The following is a 21,983-nucleotide window of genomic DNA, read 5'->3' on the forward strand; positions in this document are numbered from 1 at the left end:
TGATGACTATTTTTATGCTGCATCACCAACACAATGTTACAAACTAATGAAAAAAGCTCATTATCATGTCCAAAGACAGTGATACTGATTGCTATATAGTAAAAAAAAAAGCATAAATCCTGGCATTTTTTAAGCTGGAAACAGCAAAGATTTCTGCTTGAAAAATGCTGTAACCTTTGTCTGCTGGTTAATTACTGCTCTAAATAAAATAAAACACAGAAGCAGCAAATCCTTAAACACGAAAAGCCTAAACGAGAGAAGGATTTGATTGGCAAAATTTTTGGATTAAAGCTGGACTGATTGATAGTGGAACACTGAAGAAAATAATACAAGAAAAATACAAGAATTTTCATGGGATGACTTGGCAAACTAATTGGAATCAATCATTAACTCCATCAAGGAACAGTGGAAGATAAAAAATAAAGTTTCACTGATAAAAATACATGAAAAACCATTATTTTTAATGTTCCAATTTTTTTCAGGAGGTTTATGGGATATTTGGTCAAATAAAAACAAGAACAAAAAATTGGTTGGAATTAAGTGAGCATTAGTCGAGATATTAATTTTAGTAAAATTAAAGATTTTTCATTTTGATGATAAATTACACATTTTTACCACTTTAATTTCTGTTAAAAAAAATTACGATTAAAGTTTTGGAACAAAAAAATGGTTGGAATTGAGTGAATATAAGTGAAGATATTCAATTAGGAAAATTAAAGATTTATTATTTTATTTTCTGTAAAAAAACAAAAAACAAAAAACATGACATTATTACAAGTTCCAACTTGTTTCTGAAGGTTTCTGGGATATTAAAAAAAAATAGAAATCAGCCAAATACTGTGAAAAATAATCAACTGCAGAGACTTTAAAATAATCACTGACGTTAATATAAAAATAAAATGAATAACTCAAAAAGCATTAGGAGTAGAGGTGTGGGATTTTGCAGGGTTTAGGTAGAAGTTTTTGCATGCATATTTTATTTTTTTGCAAAAGAAATACACGAACTGAACTGGGAAAAGTTGTGAAACCTTATCGATAATAACCACCAACACCAGATACAAGCAGAACACACCACCATCCCACCACTAAATGCCTGTGCGTGTGTGTGTATATGTGCACAAACACACATCTGCAATCACAGTGGTTCCAAAAACCCTGAACCATCGACCCAGCCTCTCCTATCAGCTCCTTATTGATCAGAACCAGCGGCTCACATGAACATTAAAAACCGCTGTCTGCACCCAAAACCGGGGCCTGGAAACCTGAGCGGTCTGGACGACGCACGGAAGGTGGATGTGTTGCACCTCGGTGTGAAGGAATGCAATGCAACACGGTGATACATTCACTGCTCTCCTCTGCTCACTGGGGCTCCTTTTTCTCCTGCAAAAATCCCAGCCAACGCACATGCACACGCACGCGCACACGAATCCAAATAATGAGCCATGTCTGCAGCATGTTTGCTATAAAGCAGCCTGTGCGAAGACTTTTTTTTTTTTTTTTTTTTTTTTGCTTTAATGTGGAAGCAGAAGGATCCAGGATGCGGCTCCAGGAAGGACAGCGGGGTCTGGAGGGGCTCGCTTGCCGCACACCTCGCCTGGTTCCCTGGCAACAACCGCGACCAACAGCCGCAGCGAGGAGCAGCAGCTCCGGCTAATGGCTACCTCTTCTTCATCCCCATCTCCACGGTGCAAACATTCACCTCCAGCTGGGATATTCTCACTAAAAATGGCCACTATTTTTATTATTATTATGATCTCGAGTGCATGCTAGGTGACATTCATTCGAGATACAAGCAGGAGAAAAAAAAAATCACCAAAATAAAACCCCGCCGCCCTAATCTAGTCCGGCTCATTTGGTGCATTTTTTCCTTTCTGCTCAGTGTGGGGGGATATCTCTGCGTTGTCTGAGGTTTTACTGCATCACAACCAGCATAATTACCCCCTCCGACCATTACCCACCACCATCCCCAGCCCTCCCAGCACTCACTTCCGAAGCTGCTCCCGCATCGCCGGCTGATGGAAGCCCGAAGAGTCCGGTGGGAACGAGTCGACTCCCAGGTTGAACAGACCCCCTCCGCGGTCCGACAAAGCGTCCTCTACCGCCGCAGAGAAGCGTTCAAGAATGCCGTATGAATCCCGTGCGTGTATGTGCGTGCGTGCGTGCGTGTGTGTGTTCTTCTCTGCAAGTGGCAGCGGTGTGTTGCAGAGGCTGACGACCAGCGACACACGGGATCAAGCTCACGGGAAATGCAACAAAAAACACTTCCGCCTAATAATTCAAAATAAAGGGAAAAACCTACTGGGTCAAGATATAATTAACAGATGTTTGAAGTCCATGGAACATATCTTGCATACATTTTTTATTAAAAATAAAACAAACTAATCGCTTAATAATAAAAAATTACTGGATATAATAAAAAATCAATTATGTTACAAAAAGTCCAACAATTATATACTGAAAATTATCCATAACTATGGAAAAATAGTCCAGAATGACATGAAATTTGCCCTATATGACTGGAAAATTATCCAAAACACATAAAAAATATCCAAAATGCCGAGAAAATATCCAAGCTTCTTGTTGGAAATGACAAGAAAATTGTCCAAATTGACTCAAAATTCGTCCAAAATGGCTCGAAATTTGTCTATGTCAATATACAATGGAGGGACTTCTGAAGTTCATGGGATATATCTAACATATGTTTTTATTAAAAGTTAAAAAAAAGTTTTATGTTCATTATGATCATGTCTTTATAAATTCCATAATTATTTATTATGGAAACAATCACTTATTAATCAAATATGACTGGATATCACTAAAATATCAACTATGATACCTTTCAACTATGTTACAAAATTATTATTATACATTGACCTACGCAGAATGACCTGAAAATGATCCATAATAACAGAAAATTCGTTCAGAATGACATGAAATTTGTCCTAAATTACTCCAAAATTATCCCAAAGACACAAAAATGATCCAGAATGACGAGAAATGATCCAAGCTGACATAATACTTGGTGAAAATGACAAGAAAATTGTTTAAACTGACTCAAAACTTGTCCAAAATGAATTGAAAAGTGTCCAACATGACTTGAAAATGATCCATAATTACGGAAAACTTGCCCAGAATGACTTGAAGATTGTCTAAAATGATTCAAAACTTGTCTGGGTCAATATACAACTGACCCAGACATAATGACTACACCAACATGCAAAGTAGTATGCTCCAAGAGAAAAGGGAAATGAAGGATCAATTTACAACATATGTGTCCCGCCACAGTCAGAAGAAACATGCTGTGAATATTTCAACACACAGGGGATGACGTGTCACTTCCTGTTCCCATGTGAGACGCGCAGTGATTCATTATATCCAAAACCGTTTCAAAACATGCAATGTGGAACACTGCTGGATTCATCAGTGTTAAAGTAACAGCATTTTGTCATTGAGACATAGGCCACTTTTACATTAATGTTCCTCACAGCTTCATTCAGACTTACAACAGTAATAGAGAGAGTCACATTACTTCTCGATATGCGGCATTCACACAAGACTGGTCCACATGTCAAGGGATATACAACGAATAACAATGTCATAATAAACACAAGACAAAATCTAAGATAAAACTGACATCTCAGCCATGGCGTAGGTCAGGGGTGTCAAACTCAGTTCCTGGAGGGCCACTATCCTGCATGTGTTAGATGTTTCCCTCTTCCAGCATACCTGATTCAAATAATCAGCTTATCATCAAGCTCAGCAGAAGCCTGATAACAAGCCTGACCATTTGAATCAGGCGTGTTGGAAGAGGGAAACATCTAAAACAAGCAGGATAGTGACCCTCCAGGAACTGAGTTTGACACCCCTGGCGTAGGTGGTACAGTGGGTTGTCCACCAATTGTAACGCTGGCAGTACAATCTCCGGGCCTGTGGGTGAATTTGTGGGTCAATGGATGATTGAGAAACACACCGAGAAGTGCTTTGTAGAACCTAACTAAGGGTAGAAAGATTCTATATACACTACAGTTCAAAAGTTTGGGGTCACCCTGGCAATTCCATGTTTCCATAAAGACTCAGCTGACATACACTACCATTGAAAAGTTTGCAGTCACCCAGACAATTCCATGTTTTCCACACTTTTATCCATGTGCTAACATAACTGCACAAGGGTTTTCTAATCATCAATGAGCCTTTCAGCACCATTAGCTAACACAATGTAGCATTAGAACACAGGAGTGATGGTTGCTGGAAATGTTCCTCTGTACCCCTATGGAGATATTCCATGAAACATTTCCACCTAGAATAATCATTTACCACATGAGCAATGTCTACACTGGATTTCTGATTAATTTAATGTCATCTTCATTGAAAAAAAACTGCTTTTCTTTTAAAATTAAGGACATTTCTATGTGACCCCAAACTTTTGAACAGCGGTGCACCTGCAAATGATTTACCATTTACCGATAAACATCGAGGAAAACAACTGGATGTGACCAACTGAATCTCATCTCGTTACCATAGTGACTGCAGTGCCACGGTGCTCATTCAAGCATGAAGCCAACATGTTGAGTTTCCATCAGATTAATCAAAAGGAGTGCATGGCTGAAAAGGGCTTCAAGGCCAGTTCATGCTTTCCATGTACACATTCTCATCCGTGAGGGTAGACATGACGTACATTTCAGCTCAAAAAGCTCAACATCTGCAACTGCATGGACTGTCTGCACTACAAGCGGTGCTCAGAACAAGTATTTGGCATGAGGACAGAAAGTACAAGGAGCTTCTCATCCATTCACACGTATATAATCAATAACAGAGTTAGAATTAAAGTTATCACTGTCGGATTTTAGTGGAGCTTTGTTTGTACATACTTTCCATCGACACCACTCAGTAGGAAGTCCTAATTTCTCTAGAAACCCTGTTCACACATGCCCGGCACATCTCAGGAAGAATCACTGACGAGGTGCGAGTTGCCATTACTGGTGTAAGATCTTTTCAGTCTGTATAAAAACTCTACTTTCAGCCATTGGCTTGCAGATCTGGAGTCTCCAGAGGTAACGTCTACAACTGGACGCTTCTAGAGAAGGGTCATCGGGGTCATGGAGGCTCATTTTTGCATCAAAGGTTCTCAAGCCAATTATTCACAGCTACATAAGTGAACAAAATTTGAATGGTGATTTGTCATTAAAAATACAGCAAACTGGAATAGCGTTGGCAATTTATTTTGAAATTCAACCAGGCATGCTTTTGGTTCAGTCCTGCCTGCCTCTGGGACACTTAGCACAGCTCTGTTAGACAAGGCGGAGCTCCGACTCCCTGCCTCTACCTCCCTTCCCCCCATCCTGCTGTTTCTGAAAGCAAAGGAGCCTCTACACCATCCAAGGAGGTTTTTCACCTCCCTGATGAGAGAGAGAGAGAGAGGAGAAACTCTGCTTTTCCGGGGACACATTTCCTCATTCAAGGCCATGAAGAGAGAGAATGAAAGAAAGATAAGCAGAAGAAAGATAAAGAAAGGGAAAAGACAGAAAATTAAAGGAGAAGGAGAGAGAAAAAGGAGCTTCTACAGGGAGAGGGGAGTCAGGAAGAGAGAGAGAGAGAGAGAGAGAGAGAGAGAGAGAGAGAGAGAGAGAGAGAGGAGGTGGGGTTGGGTTGGGGGTGTCTGCTCTGAGAATCGGTGTTCAAGTCATGAGAAACGTAGGAAATGTTGCACAAGAAAGGAGAAAACTGCTGGTAATTTATAGGCAAGTCCCCACCGGCCCCAACCGCACACACACCTACACACACTCAAACAGACACACACACACCTACAGACGCACACACACGTACATACACACACACCTACATACACACACACCATGAGAGATTAAAGTGGAGGAAGACGACGGAGGGATGGATTCAACACATCAAACAGTCCCTGACAGCCGATTTGAAGTCCAGGGACGACACCTTGCTGATGACTGTATTGTTGTTGGAGGAGGTTGAGCGTTTATAACTCGAGGACTCCACCCGTTCCACTGAGACAAATCAAACACAACTTTACGAGACGGGGCGTGTGGAATGAGGAATCACCTTCACAAAGCAGAGTAGTGACCACACAGGCAAGCAGTGGGTGTGTTATGTATGTTATGTGGGTGTATTGTATGTTGGCACATTGGTGGCTTCAGCATGGGAACGACACGGCCAAAAGAAAAACTCAGATAACAGAGCTTTGGTTTGGGGATGTTTTGTCTTCAAAAGGTACATTTACTCTTAAACCCCTCAGAAATACACTATTATAATTACTGTGGATGGCGTTGCCTTGGTCCTAAATATTACCGCGAGTTATTTTCGTCAAGGACGCGTCTGAAACAAGTCTGTAGGAAGGTCTTCTTTCACCTGCACAGTATCGTCCTTCAAGTGACGTTGAAAACTAGTCCATGCATTCGTCACTTCTTGTTTGGACAGTTGGAATTCCTTATTATTAGAATGTTCCAGTTATTCTCTGAAAACCCTCCAGCTGATCCACAATGCTGCAGCAAGAGGACTAAAAGGACTTCTAGGTTCTTGAACCTAAAGGAGAAGTCCAGTGGTGTCTTGATGAAGCTCCCAGGATAACTATGATCTGAAAGTACTGGCCGAGAGATCAGATTTCTGTCATATCAGCCTTCTTCACTGGTTTCCTGTAAAATCCGCCAAAGAATTTCAAGCACTTAAGTCCAACCTTTCATGAACCTCGATGACCAAGCTCCATTGTAACTTAAAGACCTTGCAATGTGGAGAGTTTTCAACAGCAGAATGGGAAGCAGAGCCTTCAGCTATTCCACTTCTTTACATGGAAACAGTACCTATTTGGAATCAGGAACCTTCTCTACTTGCAGAATAAGGCCTAAAACTTTCATTTTTGATCACACTTCTCGTACAGATGGGCTCCGGTGAGCCTGATCCATGTTTTAGTCATGCTGCTATAGGCGTACGCTGCTAATGGACTTCCCTCTCTCCTCTCTAGACTATAAAGCACGTCATTAACTTTGTGTTTTGTTCTCTCTACAGGGTTTTTGGCTCCGAAGCTGCATGTTTCTGATCTGTAGTTACTTGCCTCGCCAAGCTTCCTCATGCTTATTGTTCTGTTGGGAAGAATAAACTCCTCTTTTACAGGAAGAAACCTCTGGCAGAACCAGGTTAAAGGAGGGCAGCCATCTGCCTCAGCCGGTTGGGGGCCGGGAAACAACTCTGGATGATGATGTCAATATACTGTGCGGCTACAATTAAAAGTCTTGCTTTCAAAGCGTTAAGTATAAAATGTGCTGGACGTATAAGGACTCAATTAAGCATACACTATTGTTCTAAAGTTTGGTGTCACTTAGAAATGTCCTTATTTTTGGAAGAAAAGCAATTTTTTTTCAATGAAGATGACATAAAATTAATCAGAAATACAATCCAGACATTGTCAATGTGGTAAATGACTATTCTACCTGGAAATGTTTAATGGAATATCTCCATAGGGGTACAGAGGAACATTTCCAGCAACCATCACTCCTGTGTTCTAATGCTACATTGTGTTAGCTAATGGTGCTGAAAGACTCATTGATGATTAGAAAACCCTTGTGCAGTTATGTTAGCACATGAATAGAAGTGTGAGTTTTCATGGAAAACGTGAAATTGTCTGGGTGACCCCACACCTTTGAACGGTAGCGTGTGATCATCAACTTTATCTCCAGTGAAAACAACAACTGAACTTCAAGTCCACATACATCTGGCCACACAGTCATTTTTGTGTGCAATCCAATTCTAATGTGTGTATTTTTGTATGCAGTGTGTGTGTGTGGTCAGCTGGCACTCACAGTGTGTCAGTCACCGGCTCAGGTCCAGCTTCATCTCTGCATGTGGAGGGGAGAATCTGTCACTTATCCGTCTCCCTCTTTCACCTCTTGGGTCAATATATAACTGAGGGACTTTTGAAGTCCATGGGATATATCTGCATACATTTATATTAAAAAGTTTTTAAAAAATGGTTTTTTTATGTTCATTATGATCATGTCTTTACAAATTACATAATTATTTATTATGGAAACAATCACTTATTAATGAAAAAATGACTGGATTTCACTAAAATGTCAACTAAATAACCATCTGAATTTAATAACAACCACCTTCTAATTAGCTAAACAATAATAAAATGAGCTGATTCAGAAATTGTTTTGATGGTGTTCTTTTTATTTATTTAAGATAATCATGACAGATATTTCTTTTTTGGAAATATATCAAATTGTATATGGAAAAAAAACTAATTATATCACTTTCAACCATTACAAAAATGCCTCTCCAGGAAGTGTGTTAATTCCAGATCACATGACCTGCTCCTCATGATGTCATTTCCTCCTGAAGAAAAGACTGGACAGACTCCAAGGCTTTCTGACTTATTTGATATAAAGTAGTCAACAGGTTTACTACAATATCTTTAGAAATAACTTTTCATTTCAATTCTACTTGATTGTATATATAATATTTAGAAGAATCTTTCTCTAAAATACCATGTGGTGTTTGGTTATAGGCGGCCATGTTGATTTTAGGCCTTAAAACAGCAAAAATGTCAACTATGATACAAGTCCCGCAATTATATATTGACCCACTTCTGCCTCTTGAATGTTTCTCAGGTATGTTTTCGGTTAATTCCTCGTCAAACAGCAAATTATTTTTTAGTCACACAGGCAACTCACAACACGCTTCAGATCAACCAAGCTTCTGGTGCCAGCTAACGAAATCTCTCTTGCTCAGTCATTTATTGTTAATTCACACAAACAAAGCAGCGGGTTGCTGATTAGTAGGCCCTGCTGTGTGAGCTCTCACAAGTAGTTAGGTTGACCAACCACAATGTGTGGTGATTCTGACCAATGACTTGGGAATGTGAAAGGGAGGGCTAAGCTGTTCGCCACTTACACCCATCATTATTGCACTCATATTAAAAGATAAGTGTGGCATAACAAAATACAAATACACAATAATTCCATCACTATCCCTTCCAAAAACATGGACACACGGTTATTTATTATTCCTCAATACAAGAGAGTATTTTTAATGTCATTGTCATCAGCGGCTACACGCAGCATGTCAAAAAAAATGAGTCAGTGCTGCTAGCATGCTGAGCCACAAAAAGTGACTTCTGGATGTTTTGCATTGATACACTACCATTCAAAAGTTTAAGGTCACTTTATTTTTGAAAAAAAAAGCAGATTTTTTCAATCAAGATAACATTAAATTAATCAGAAATACAGTCTAGACCAGGGGTTCTGATGTAACATGGAGGATGAGTGGCCAAAATGGTGGGCCACCAATGCCATTTGGAGATTGGACTGAAGGTAATGAGTAGAATTTTCCAGAAGAGAAATGTGCACACCAACAAGGTAGGACTCTACTGATTATTACACAAACACACTGAGATATCACACGTACGTCTGCTGCTACAACATGTGGTTGTTAGGCTGTTGTAGGGCTGGGCAATATGGCCAAAAAATAAAATCTCGATTTTTTAGTCATCTTGGACGATTATGATTTTTATGGATTTTTGTTGTTTCTTTGCGGTCTGTTTGCTATGGCTAGTGCTAGCCATGCCGCACTCCCGTAGCTGCGGTCACTTTTCCCATTCGTTAGAATGCCTCTGCCGGAGGTGCTGAAAGAGGTTAGTTGTGCTGCTACTCTTTGTTTTCACAGTACTTTAGCAAACCTTGCACATGACTGTAGTTTGCTCTGTGTCAGTCTTGTCAAAGCCGAACCACTTCCATATAATCGATGTAACATGAGGCCCTTTTCTCGCGACCAACTCTTCGTCTGCTGTTCTGTCCACCATGATGGGGGTGTGAGTGTTTTGGATTGGAAGCAAACGCCAGTGCACAAGTCGTGAAAGGCAGAAGAATCTGTATTGTTATATATTTAAGCTTGCCTCGATTTTACAATTTGGCAAATTTTCAAATCGTCAGGTTTGAAAAAAGCGAATTAATCGAATTAATTCGATTTATCGCCCAGCCCTAGGCTGTTGTGTTCCTTCATGTTGCTGCTATGCATGTAGTTGGTTAGACATATTAGTGCATGCATGCATTAGTGTATCAGTGTATGCTTCAACCACCTATGGAAGTCTGTGGTACAACTATTTTAGGAGTAAAAAGTTTGGGAACTGCTTCACTGGAGCATTAAAATGTAGAACAATTACACCGTTCTCTCCTGGTGAAGTAACTGAGCTTTGAAAAAGTCTGTTTATGCCTCCAGTAGGAACCAGTAAGTTTGGAGTCGACAGCCACAGAGACGGAGTAAATAATACACTGTGTGGGTCTTTTCATTGGATTTGTTGACAAAAAAGCATCTAGAATAACATCAGACTTTTCTTTTAATCCCATTTAAGAGTTAAAGACCAAAATTACAGGAGGCACAGAAACCCTCTGGCAGACTGACAGAGTTTTCATTTCTCCTTTAATCTCATTACCTCTTGCATCATTCCTGTCTATGTTTTTCATATTTTATTCTGGCTTTAGACATAATAATATAGTCTCAGCGTTGGACATCAAAATACACTGTGCTGCACATTATTGATTCAAGCACACAGTTGACCATTCTATGCTTAAACAACAACTTTGTTTTCTCAGTTTTGGTCAATGTAGCTGCTTGTGGATTTTTAAAATCTCTCCCTGACCAATTGGAGTCCGTTTTTCCCCTGTTGGAAAGACAGTTCCCCAATATTCTGCCCTTCGAACTGCTTTATTTACGACTTACATAAACAAAATTACCTCCACACTGTTAACGTCAGTCTTTATGCAGATGACATGCTCCTTTATTCCTGCATTTGTAAATATCATTAGACAGTTCCAGTGTTCTTATTGATTATGTATTTATTATTCATTGATACTGGCATTGCTTTTAAATACATTTATAATTGTTTTTCTTATTGTTGTTCCATTTTCTAGCATCATTAAATTCTGTCAATGTATCTCTGCGGTTTTGAAATTCAATGGAAGTTCTCACATCGGTGGAGAAATGAGACCCCGCCTGCCGGTACCGGCATCAGTCCACCATGCTAGCTAAGGCTGGACATGTGTGTAATAGCAATGCAAAGCACACTCATTTGTGTCTGCTCCACAGCTCAGAGGCACTTACTTGATGTAATAGGGCACGTTGTTTGGGGAGACGCCCTGCTCAAAGGGGCTCTTTACAGATCCTGCATTGACAAAGAGAAGAGAAGAAGACAAAAAAACACCATTTCACTGCAGCTCATATTGGAGCAGATAAATAAACTGTTTAGTCTACGTACTTCTCACACTTCCTCCTGATTTTTTGGTTTTACAAATGATAAATAAAAATGCACAAATCTTCAAACTCCTACTGCAGTCCCATACAACCTTAACAGGCCTGGATAGCGGGGGTTAGTGAACAGTAAATGATCCATGAAAGACTAATGAAATGCACGAGTATATTACAAAATGTGTACTTGAAAGTGTTTTCTGAGACACATTTTAGCATCTGTGAGGTCAACACAACAATAACCCTGATCTTGTGTGAATCTGTTGCAACAATAAATGAGCGCTGGGGTCACATTGGAATTTAGAGATAAAGCTAAAAACCCACCCAACGAGCTCCACGAGTCCAGAGCGCATACTCTTTTTACTTTCAGTGCCCTTATATACCGTTTCAGGCATTATGCATACAACTGGAGCACCAGTTACAGTCTGTAGTACAAAATGAGCTGTCACTTGTATGTGTGCTGTAGGGCTGGACCCGAATATCCCAAATATCCGAATATTCGTTTGCTACGGCGGTATCCGGATATTAATTTTGGTATCCGAATATTCGCCCGCCCCCCCACCCTCCCGGTCAGACGTTACCGGGCGGAACGATTATTCGGTGTTACCGTCTTCCCTTCGCCTTCGGCCCACATCGGCTCATCCCGTCGTGTTCGGCTCACCTCAGCTCATCCATTCGTGTTTGTTACCACCACCCAAATGTCCGGGTTGCTGCAGACTCTGACGTCACGCTTCACTTTGTTGCATAAACACAAGACAAGATGCCGAAGACCTCCGCTGTTTGGGAATTCTTCAGTTTAACTGAAGACAAAACAAAGACAGTGGGCAAAATGTGCGTCCGGCAGACCAGACAAATGGATCCAAATACTCAGGCGGGTCTCCTCCGGTCCGGGAGACCAGACGAATCCATCCGAATGTTCGGGCCATCTCAGCCACCCCACCACCCCTGTCGGACGTTACGGGGCGGAACGAATATTTGGATATTCGTCTTTAACAGGGCCTGAATATCCGGAGACCAGTAACCACTATTCGGACCAGCCCTAGTGTGCTCAAACATGCTATATCTGTGCCAGAGACTGTGACGTATGTGATACAACTGTGCTAAGGATTGTGGATCAGACTAGCCAGAAAAGCATGGTGGCTTGCATTTTTCTGACCTACGAAATAATATGGAAAGCCCTCATAGTCTCTGTTTTCTCTCTCCCTGTTGTCCTTTATCAGTTGCTGGCCTGTTGACAGTTGACTGCTATGCCACTCTCTCTCTCTATCACTTATTAAGAACGACCGGGTGATGCTACCCACCATATACTTTGACTCTCACTGACTTGCACTCACAACCATTGCGTGCCTCTTGAGTATCTCTTTGCTGTCTGATGTAAGCAGGTAGGTGTATAATTGTTTGTGTTATACCCACCGTGCACAAGGCCAAAGTCTCTGTGAGCATCAGTAAGCTGCTTCAGATGCTCTTTGATGGACATCTGAGGGAGAAAGAAGGGAAACCCATGAAGATGGTTAAATGGCTAGGTTTCTGTCCTACTGTTATTATCAATACTGGAACTGGAATCCAAACAACAAATGCATCTCCTAAATTAATGCATTTAATCATCTGATTTAAAGGTAGATTCATATGACTTCAATCTGGGTTGAAGGTTGGAGCTTACAGAAGCAGAGGATGTGCTCACTTATTGTTCCAGATGGTGATTCCGTTCAAAAGTTTGGGGTCATCCAGACTGATTGAAAAAAAACAAACAAACTGCTGTTCATTCAAAAATAAGGACATTTCTAAGTGACCCCAAACCTTTGAACGGTAGTGTTTGTGCTCGTATTATGCTGCACCTTTGTACTGATTGCTAATTTAGATGCCATTTGGTCGCCAAAAAATACATCTTAAGGTCGAATATTTTTCTCATTGGGTCAGCAGGAACAGAAAGTCTTTTAATGGTGTGAAGGTACAACTTTATCTACTGAGTTCTAGCATTGATGTGATCTTCTTTACAAATCTGTTCTATGACTCAAATTATACAAGATATCATTTTCTCCAACATGGCAAAGAAGAAACATATGTCTGGGAAATGGTAATCTTTGCGAACATTAATGTGGCGTTTTATAATGTGAGGCACATGATCTACTCTCACAAAGACATCGCAGAAGATGGAGGGAGACGATGGAGGACGGTAGGAGGCACAAAGATGAGAATGGAGAGGATAACTGAATTTGCAGTGCAGGAATTAGAGGGTGCAGCGTCCTGGAAGCCTCCTTTAGCTCTGCCTGTCTAGATGGAGCTGAGATAACTGAGCCAAATCAGCACAGCTATGTAGGTACACAGAGGCAGGGTACAGATATTTGTCTCCTGACTTACAGATTCCCATCTCGACTAAAAACTGTTGACCTATCACCGATCTGAAAAGAAAACAGAAACCTCGTAGTGTTTTTCTTGACATTGAAAATCCGATATTTACCTCTGATCATTAGCCTTATTTGACAGCCTGTCCTCAAACCAAAAACGACCACATAGGTCGTCTGTACACGCCCGTATTATGACCCAGTGTTACGTTTTGACTATGCGACCTCTGGCGGTTGAATAAATATCGACACTCCGGTGTCGCAGGTGAAACGTCACCATGAACAAACTTTTATCTTAACACTATCCCTATCTCTTTCCCTCACCCTAACCATAACCATAACCCTAAACCTAAACCCGTGCTGGAAAAGTGAGGAAGAAGCCGTTTCGCGAGGGAAAAGCCGTTTCTCGAATTAAATCCCAAATGCGTTCCTTTTCCCCGTAGGGGCGCTAACGTAAATACGCTCTCATGGGTCGTATTCCGGTGCACGTTACATACGACCGTTCGGTTGTATGAATTTGAGGACTTGTTGTTTGAAGTATTTGACACACTGAAGCAGAGAACAAGTGTTTTGTATGATCAGAATAGAGGAGAAATGATCTCTGCACACCAAAATAAGCTCACATGTCCTGCTGATGTCACATCTGCAGGTATATTTTGACAGATTTACTGTACAGTTTAATGCAAAGTAATTCAAAAACATGATTATTTACTTGGGCTGCACAGTGCCGTAGTGGTTAGCACTTTCGCCTTGCAGCAAGAAGATCCCCGGTTCAAATCCCGGCCTGCGCCTAGGATCTTTCTGCATGGAGTTTGCATGTTCTCCCTGTGCATGTGTGGGTTTTCTCTGGGTACTCCGGCTTCCTCCCACAGTCCAAAAATATGCTGAGGTTAATTGGTTACTCTAAATTGTCCGTAGGTGTGAATGTGAGTGTGATTGTGTGTCTGTATATGTAGCCCTGTGACAGACTGGTGACCTGTCCAGGGTGTCCCCTGCCTTCACCCGAGTCAGCTGGGATAGACTCCAGCACCCCCCATGACCCCAGTGAGGATAAAGCGGTGGATAGAGAGAATGGGTGGATGGATTATTTACTTCCTTGCTCAAACTCAAATAGGAAGAATGATGACACCAAAACACAGTTTCATTGGTTTAACTTAGCATAAAGACTGGAACAACAGGGAGCAGTTAGCCCAGCTTTACCAGAAGTCACGGCTTCATTAAGTCTTTCTAATCCGATGATGGATCAAACAGCAGATGATGCTCGTGGTCCAGTTCCAACACTTGCCAGTAAGCTGCATCCTGAAAGCCCCAGAGGAGCAGCTGTGTGTCTGTAATCACTGATGCTTCCTGACCTGGCGTTCACCGAGCTAATTGAATCCAATCAAACTGATTAGGGACTAATTTTTGTTCCGGGAAGCAAAAAAAAACAAAAAACAAAACAGTAAATCTTTGGAAGCTTAAAAGCATCTCAACTTTCTCTGACACAAGTGTTGAAGCTGAGATGATCAAACATCTAACCACACACACACACACACACACACACACACACACACACACACACACACACACACACACACACACACACACACACACACACACACACACACACACACACACACACACACACACCGTCAGGGGAGTGTGTGTGCGCATGAGCTTTATGGTATGAGGTGGTGATGGACAGATGACCGGTTCTTTTCTCTGAAGATGACATTAAACCAAATGATGGCATTTACCTTCAAGTCCACCTCACCCAGTCCATTTCTGCCCGAGTTGTTTTCCCCTGTATCCAAGGTAACCTAATTAGAGTTGTACAAATAAAAGGAGCAGGATTGTTCAGGAGGAACAGGTTGGAATAGCTCAGTGTGCCGCTCTATGGGCACAACACCGAACTGACTAAAGCGACCTGAACACCACCACCACCACACATACAGTCATTAAAAGTGAAGCCAACATCCACCATCTAAACAAACGGAATAAGCAATGGCTGAAAATGAAAAATAAACTATTAGATTGAGGGGGTAATTACTTTTTCACACATGGCCAGACAGCTTTCAACAGGTTATTTCCCCCCTTAATGAACAAAATCATCATTTAAAAGCTGTATTTTGTGTTTAATTGGGTTATTGTTGTCTGATATTTACATTTGTTTGATGATTTTGAACATTAAAGTGGGGAAAACATGCAAAAAAATAAGAATTTGAAAAGGGGGCAAATACTTTTTTATGGTACTGTATGAAAAAAAATCTATGAAAGCCCCAAAATTCATGACTGACTCATGTTTCAGTAACTCTATCAAAGAAAATTAAGGGTTATATGAGTCATTAGAAACTATAAACTGTGATGATATGCATTATCTTTTCAAATTTCTGTCAATTTTCCTTCACAATTATATATACAGCGTGAACCATGAGTCAGCAGAAAGATCCATGCATGTGCAGCCTGTACTTACTGAAGGAGAAGTCATCATGTTCATACTTCTTTACTTTAATATTGTGATACTTACATGAGGATACGGACAACAATTTTACAAAAAAAATGTACTGTACAAGTAACTGTTAGTAAAAATATTCAAGATTTCAAGTTAAATGGACGGTTTCACTGGTCGACATTTCAATGCTGGAAAAAATGCCCCTCTCAAAATAAGGGGAAAAAATTATTTCAAGGAACTTTACCTTGAAATAAGTGGAAAAACTCTGCCAATAGCACAAGTGAAAAGTGGTTTGGTAAGATTACTTGAAATAAGATATGATTTTAAGAATATTAAGATCTTAAAATTAGCTGAGAAAAGCTTTATTTTACCAGGGCTGTCAAGCTTCTCCCTCCTGTTCTCATTTATGGCACCAAAAAATACTGTTTCCTTGTCTGGGAAAAAAAAAAAAAAATCTGCAAAAAATTCCCCAAATAAAAAAAAAAAGCAAAATCTTCAAGAAGAAAATTTTATTTAAAAAAAATTCCCGAATTTGACAAGAAATAAAAATAAAAAAATATCAAAAATGTAAATATTTTCAAAAAATGAATAAAAATCTTCCAAAAAATCCTAAATATATCTAAAGTGATTACATATATATCAGTAAAACGTCAAATATTTTCTTTTATTTCTTTCTTTCGCTGGATTTTGGTTGATTTTTTTCTGAATGTTCTTAAAGAAATATCTTTTAAAAATATTTCTTTTTTTCCAAAAATTTTTTTTTGCTAAATGCTCAAAAGTTTCCCAAAAATGTTGAAAATGTGGACATCAGAAGTTTCACTGTGGAAATACACATGTATTTTCCACATTTTCAATATAACACGAGGGTTAAAACAAGATAATTTCCCGATTGTTTGACTTAAGATATTTAAGATGCATTGTCTTAAAACAAGTCCCTCCATCTGCTGAAATGTCTCTTGTTTAGTGAATTTATCTTTAATCAAGTAGAATGAGACATTTTGACTAAAAATAAGACAAATAGACTTGGTAGGATTTTGAGTTTTTGCAGTGAAGAGAAGGAGCTTTCCCCTTGGCTTTTTCAACTGATTACACCAGTGTTCTGGTGTTCGCTACAACATAAAGGCATGTGTGTGTGTGTGTGTGTGTGTGTGTGTGTGTGTGTGTGTGTGTGTGTGTGTGTGTGTGTGCAAGCATCTGGACGGGCGCTAACTTCAGAGAGACCGGCCTTCTGGTGCTGTCACCGCCGTGTCACCGTGGAGCACATCTGAGCCGGGAGCTCCTTGGCGTTCACCGGCCTCCCTGGCAGCTGATTGGCTCCATTTGTCATGTCTGGTTACAGTAACTGTTAGACTTCCAGTGCGGCTGCCACCGGGTTTACTGAGAATGATGGAGGCACGCCCTGCACTGTTTGTGACCACCGGTGCCGTGTTTGTTTGTGTTTTTGTATCTGCATGTTTGTACTTTTCTTAATCGAGTGCACACTAACCTTAAAAGTTTAAACTCCGACGGATGCTGGTAAAGCACCGTACACGGATTATCAGCCATGTTTCCACTGCAGGAACGTTCTCTGGAGAGCACGAGCCATTCGAGGAACCCTACATCTACACAGCCCGACCAAAAAAAGTGGCTGCTCAAACAGGCTCAGAGTGATAAGATCAAACTGCAGCTGAGAGTAGAAGAACTGCAGCACAAATACGAACCCAAAGAGACAAAGAAGAACCTCATCCAGAAGAGGAAGAAAGAGAAACTTCCTGTTGACGTCACTTCCTCTGAGGAAAACGCACAGAAGGATGAATCAGGGTGTTTCTACGACGATGGAGGCGACAAATGCTGGGACCCACACCTGTCCTCCAGAGGCTGAACCTCGACTCGCTAAATGTGTGGAGATCAGTGAGGAGGAACCGGTGGTGATTCCAGCTCTCAGTTCTCCCACTGACAGTAAAGAGAACCAGCAGAACATGGAGTACACATTCACTGTAGCATAATTTTGTTAAGCTTCTGCAATGTCACAGCATTTATTTCTGTCCAGATCTTCAGCACATCATGCTCCCTGATCCACTCATTATCAGAGTGAGCCCCATGAACCCTGACGTCGTCATCTTGGACTACACACGGCTTTACAAAACAATCGCCACTCCCAACCAGTCCTAAAATACTTTTCAGCGTTTCTACACCTGTGGAAGTGTGCGTGCAGGTGCAGTGCATACCTGGAGCAGCCTCCAGCGTGTGTTGAGATCTTCGATGCGTTCCAGGTTGCTAGGCGACAGCTGGATGTCAGGAGGGTCAAACGTGGACGCCAGCTGGTTCATGTGCGTCACGTCATCCTGAATGGGAGCGATCTCTTCTTGGAACTCCTGCAGCACAAACGCAGACAAATAAAACATCAGTGCTAGCAGTGGCAGACTCACGCACGCTGCTTGTTTAATGCTTATTTATGGAAGATGCTAACAGACTGAGCCGTGTAAAGGTAGTGTACAAGTGTCACTGTAACGGCTGATTAGTCCTGCTTTACCAACACATTCTGTAGAAGATAGCGGTCTGGTTGCATCTATTACCTACTAAATATCCGAGCATTTTGTATTGATTTGTTATGCACTGAAAGACTGACGAATTCTGTGGCAAATCACAGTGACAATTAGCCTACCCGCGCTAGCCCCATGTTTCTGAAGGCACAAGGTCTAGGGCCGCTCGACAGGGAGGGAGGCGGGCTAAAAGGTTGTCTTTCAAATCACTCTGCAGCAGTTGGGTAGGTATACAACCAATCAGCGCAATGAATAGGCTGACGGAGTTCCTAGAGCGCCGGCGGATTGTGGCTAAGTCCCATTAGCTTCCCAACCAGCGGAGCCAACTGGTATATTAAGGATTTGCCATATCCCGTCGGCATAAGTCCAAATACGTCTTTCTTCTCAATGAAACACTTCAGTGCCGTCCTTTGTTTATCTTTCAAGTTGAATTTTAGCTTCAAATCTTTAAGGGCTGTGGCCAAAGCCGAGTCGAAAGATAACTGTTTATTGTGCGCCGGTTGTTTCTGTCAGAATCGTCACGCCTCTGTCGTCACTTAGTTACGCCCGCCTTCTGACTCTACACTTCATGGTGATTGGTCCGGCCAGTTTTAGGAGAATCCAGCCTCGAGCCTTATGGAGGGTAACTAGACCCACCCTGGCAGAGAATTAAATTTGTTGCCGTGGGTTGTCTAGCGCGGCTAGGCTAAGTGACAATAGATCAAAATTCTATTCTATTCGATCAACAGAACCACAGTGTACTCAGACCTCAGCAGCTATAAATGTGGTCCATCGAGTTTGACAACATTGTGATTCTACTCTGTCTCTCTTAAATCGTTCTAAACCTTCAGTTAGCTGTGGTGACCTTAGCTTGAAAACTGAAAAAGAAACAGAGGCCTTATGGAAAGCTAAATTTAACTCAGTCATACCTTAACTCTGTCGATGTGCTCCGGCAGCGAGTCGAATAGCAAGTCTCCCACTGGTTCCCACGCCTCCTTCACCATCTCTGCCTGCCTCAGCTGTCCGTCCAGCAGGTCCTCTGCGTCCTGGAGCTCCATCAGCCGGTCCAGAGCCAGCTCCAACCTTCTCTGCCAGTCTGCGGAGTCTGCGTTGAGCCGGTCCCACTTGCTGATCACGTCGTCTGCCTCCTTGCGCAGGACTCGCCCCACGTTCTGGGCACGCTCCTCTGGGCTGATATCTGAGAGTTATGGAGGTAAATAAACAAAAAACAAGAATCTGTCTTTGGAATAACAAACTGACACCAGCACTGAATTCCTGCTAGAATCAGTTCAGTTCACCATTTATGTAAATGGATCATCTATTTCAAGAGCCGTCTCTATGCTGATGACACTGTTTTATTCTTTATTGTTAAATCTCCAGTTATCCATCAGGAAACATATCAGTATTTACACTTGTATCAATACTTTCTTGCGTCAACAGAAAACACGACTGCTAACCCAGTGATGGTTACACTGTTTTTCACAATTAAGAATCTATTTACACTTATGAAGTGCCTGTTAAATGTCCTCACTTCTTCACAGTACTCAATCCTCAGCTACCACTTCAGACGTGGCCGTTTGAGCTTATCCTCTTTGAAAACACATGCAGGGGCTGAGACAATTAAGAGCAGCTCCTGGGAGACCGTTTCACTTCTACACCGAACCACTCACGCTACTAGTGCAGACAGGCTCTTTGTCAGGAGAGTCAGCAGAATTTAAGCCAAGCCAAAATGTCATGCACTCAGAAGCACTGTGTCAACTCCTGCTTTTTAGATGTCCCCAACCGCTGTCCAATGGAAGGCCAAATTGCAGAGGCTGAGTGATTTTCTAAGAGGAGGTAGTTTCCCCTGGAGTGGCAGTGATTAGAAGCCGGAGTTCAGCCTTTCTGTTCTGAGTGTGTTTGAATTGGCAGCTGTTTTCTACAAACCCTGTCATCGTGCTGCAGGAGAGAGAGAGCGGCTTACGTTCTACCTGTGGTTGTTAGCTGCAGGCAGACGATCTTAACGCTTGTAAAAATGTAAGAAATGCATGCTACCTCTCTGCTCAGGTGACGGCGTTTCTCGGGGCAGTTCAGACAGAAAGACGCCCACATCGTCCAGAGCCTTCATCACAACTGGCTCCTTCGCTCTCACATCCCTCCTGAAACCCTGCGAAAGATCACACAATGATTTCAGTTCAACTATCCTCTAAACAATGGATCTCAACCCAAAAGAAGGCTCAAGATGTTTTCTGGGGGTTGACGGCACAACGTTTTTAATCTTTTAGTCAACTTTGCTCAGAATGAGTCTCAAAACAGGATCTGCTCATGTTGATTATTTTTACACATTTTTCATATATATCTATGTTCGTGGTTCCTGACGCTATGCTTGCACTAGGAATTTAAAATGAAGAGCCACTGTGGCTCACTCATAAGAATAACAATGAGCCACAAAAAGCCACAAATTTCTGTGTCAGTGATAGCAGAAAAAATGGAGTCATTTTCCTGCATTCTAGTGCATTAAACAGTTCTATTTTAACTTTTTTTTTCTACTTATATGTATGTAAGTTGATATTTTCAGCGTTTTGACACTCCTCGGCTGCTCTGAACATCTGGCGGTAGTGTGAGTCTATATCCATCCATCCATTCATTCTCTATACACCGCTTTATCCTCACTAGGGTCACGGGGGGTGCTGGAGCCTATCCCAGCTGACACAGATCCAAATTTAATGTTCTTTTCGTAAAAACAGGCAGTCAGGGGTGAAGACACATTCACATGTATATACGCATTTGACCATTTAAAAACCTTTAAATGAAACATGTTCATGATCAAAACTTTTTGACCCATAAAAATCTTAATTTCATGTCCAATTTACCTTCTTTTCCTCCTATGTCCAATTCTTCAACCCTCACTATTCTTATTCTTATTCTTTATTCGGATCCCCATTAGCTACCACTGTCGTGGTCGCTAATCTTCCTGGGGTCCACATAAAACATCACAACATATACATACACTAATCATACAAATAAAAACTGATGTCAGGATAAAAACTACATTACATTAATATACCTATCTCTGTTAAAATTAAAAAAAACAAACAAACAAACAACAAAATACAAACATACAAAGATTGATTATTCTAATTGTACTAATTGTGTGGTCTCACTCATAAATACTTTGAACCATATCTGACAACTGTAGCATAAACTCAACAAAAACCTCCTCTTTCTTTCTCGCTTTTCCTGATCGCAAATGACTCGCCTTGTGGCACACCGTTCAGAGATTTCACGCAGTAAAAATAGCATGCTTTTCTGTGATTGGCCGAGAGCGGGTCATGACCCGGGCGCGTGATCAAGATTCGGGTGGCTCCGACCATTTCCGACGCCTGCTGAGAGAAAAAGTTTGTTTTTCTTATATTATCGCTCGGGCGTTTTGAAGAAAAAGTAAGTCAAACACTTTTTTGTTGCTTT

At 41.3% G+C, this 21,983-nt stretch overlaps 1 protein-coding gene across 1 annotated transcript in view; it reads right to left on the reverse strand.

Moving 5' to 3' along the window:
- The window catches only part of LOC110960948 (dystrophin-like), a 221,941-nt gene that overhangs the window by 40,896 nt on the left and 159,062 nt on the right, over window positions 1-21,983 (reverse strand). Inside the window, 7 exon segments of the mRNA XM_051943268.1 lie at window positions 7,818-7,853; window positions 11,119-11,179; window positions 12,676-12,739; window positions 15,341-15,403; window positions 18,243-18,389; window positions 19,466-19,734; window positions 20,571-20,682. Of these exon segments, the coding sequence (XP_051799228.1) occupies window positions 7,818-7,853; window positions 11,119-11,179; window positions 12,676-12,739; window positions 15,341-15,403; window positions 18,243-18,389; window positions 19,466-19,734; window positions 20,571-20,682 (752 nt within the window).

The sequence above is a fragment of the Acanthochromis polyacanthus genome, chromosome 22, assembly GCF_021347895.1.
Source record: "Acanthochromis polyacanthus isolate Apoly-LR-REF ecotype Palm Island chromosome 22, KAUST_Apoly_ChrSc, whole genome shotgun sequence".
NCBI lineage: Eukaryota > Metazoa > Chordata > Actinopteri > Pomacentridae > Acanthochromis > Acanthochromis polyacanthus.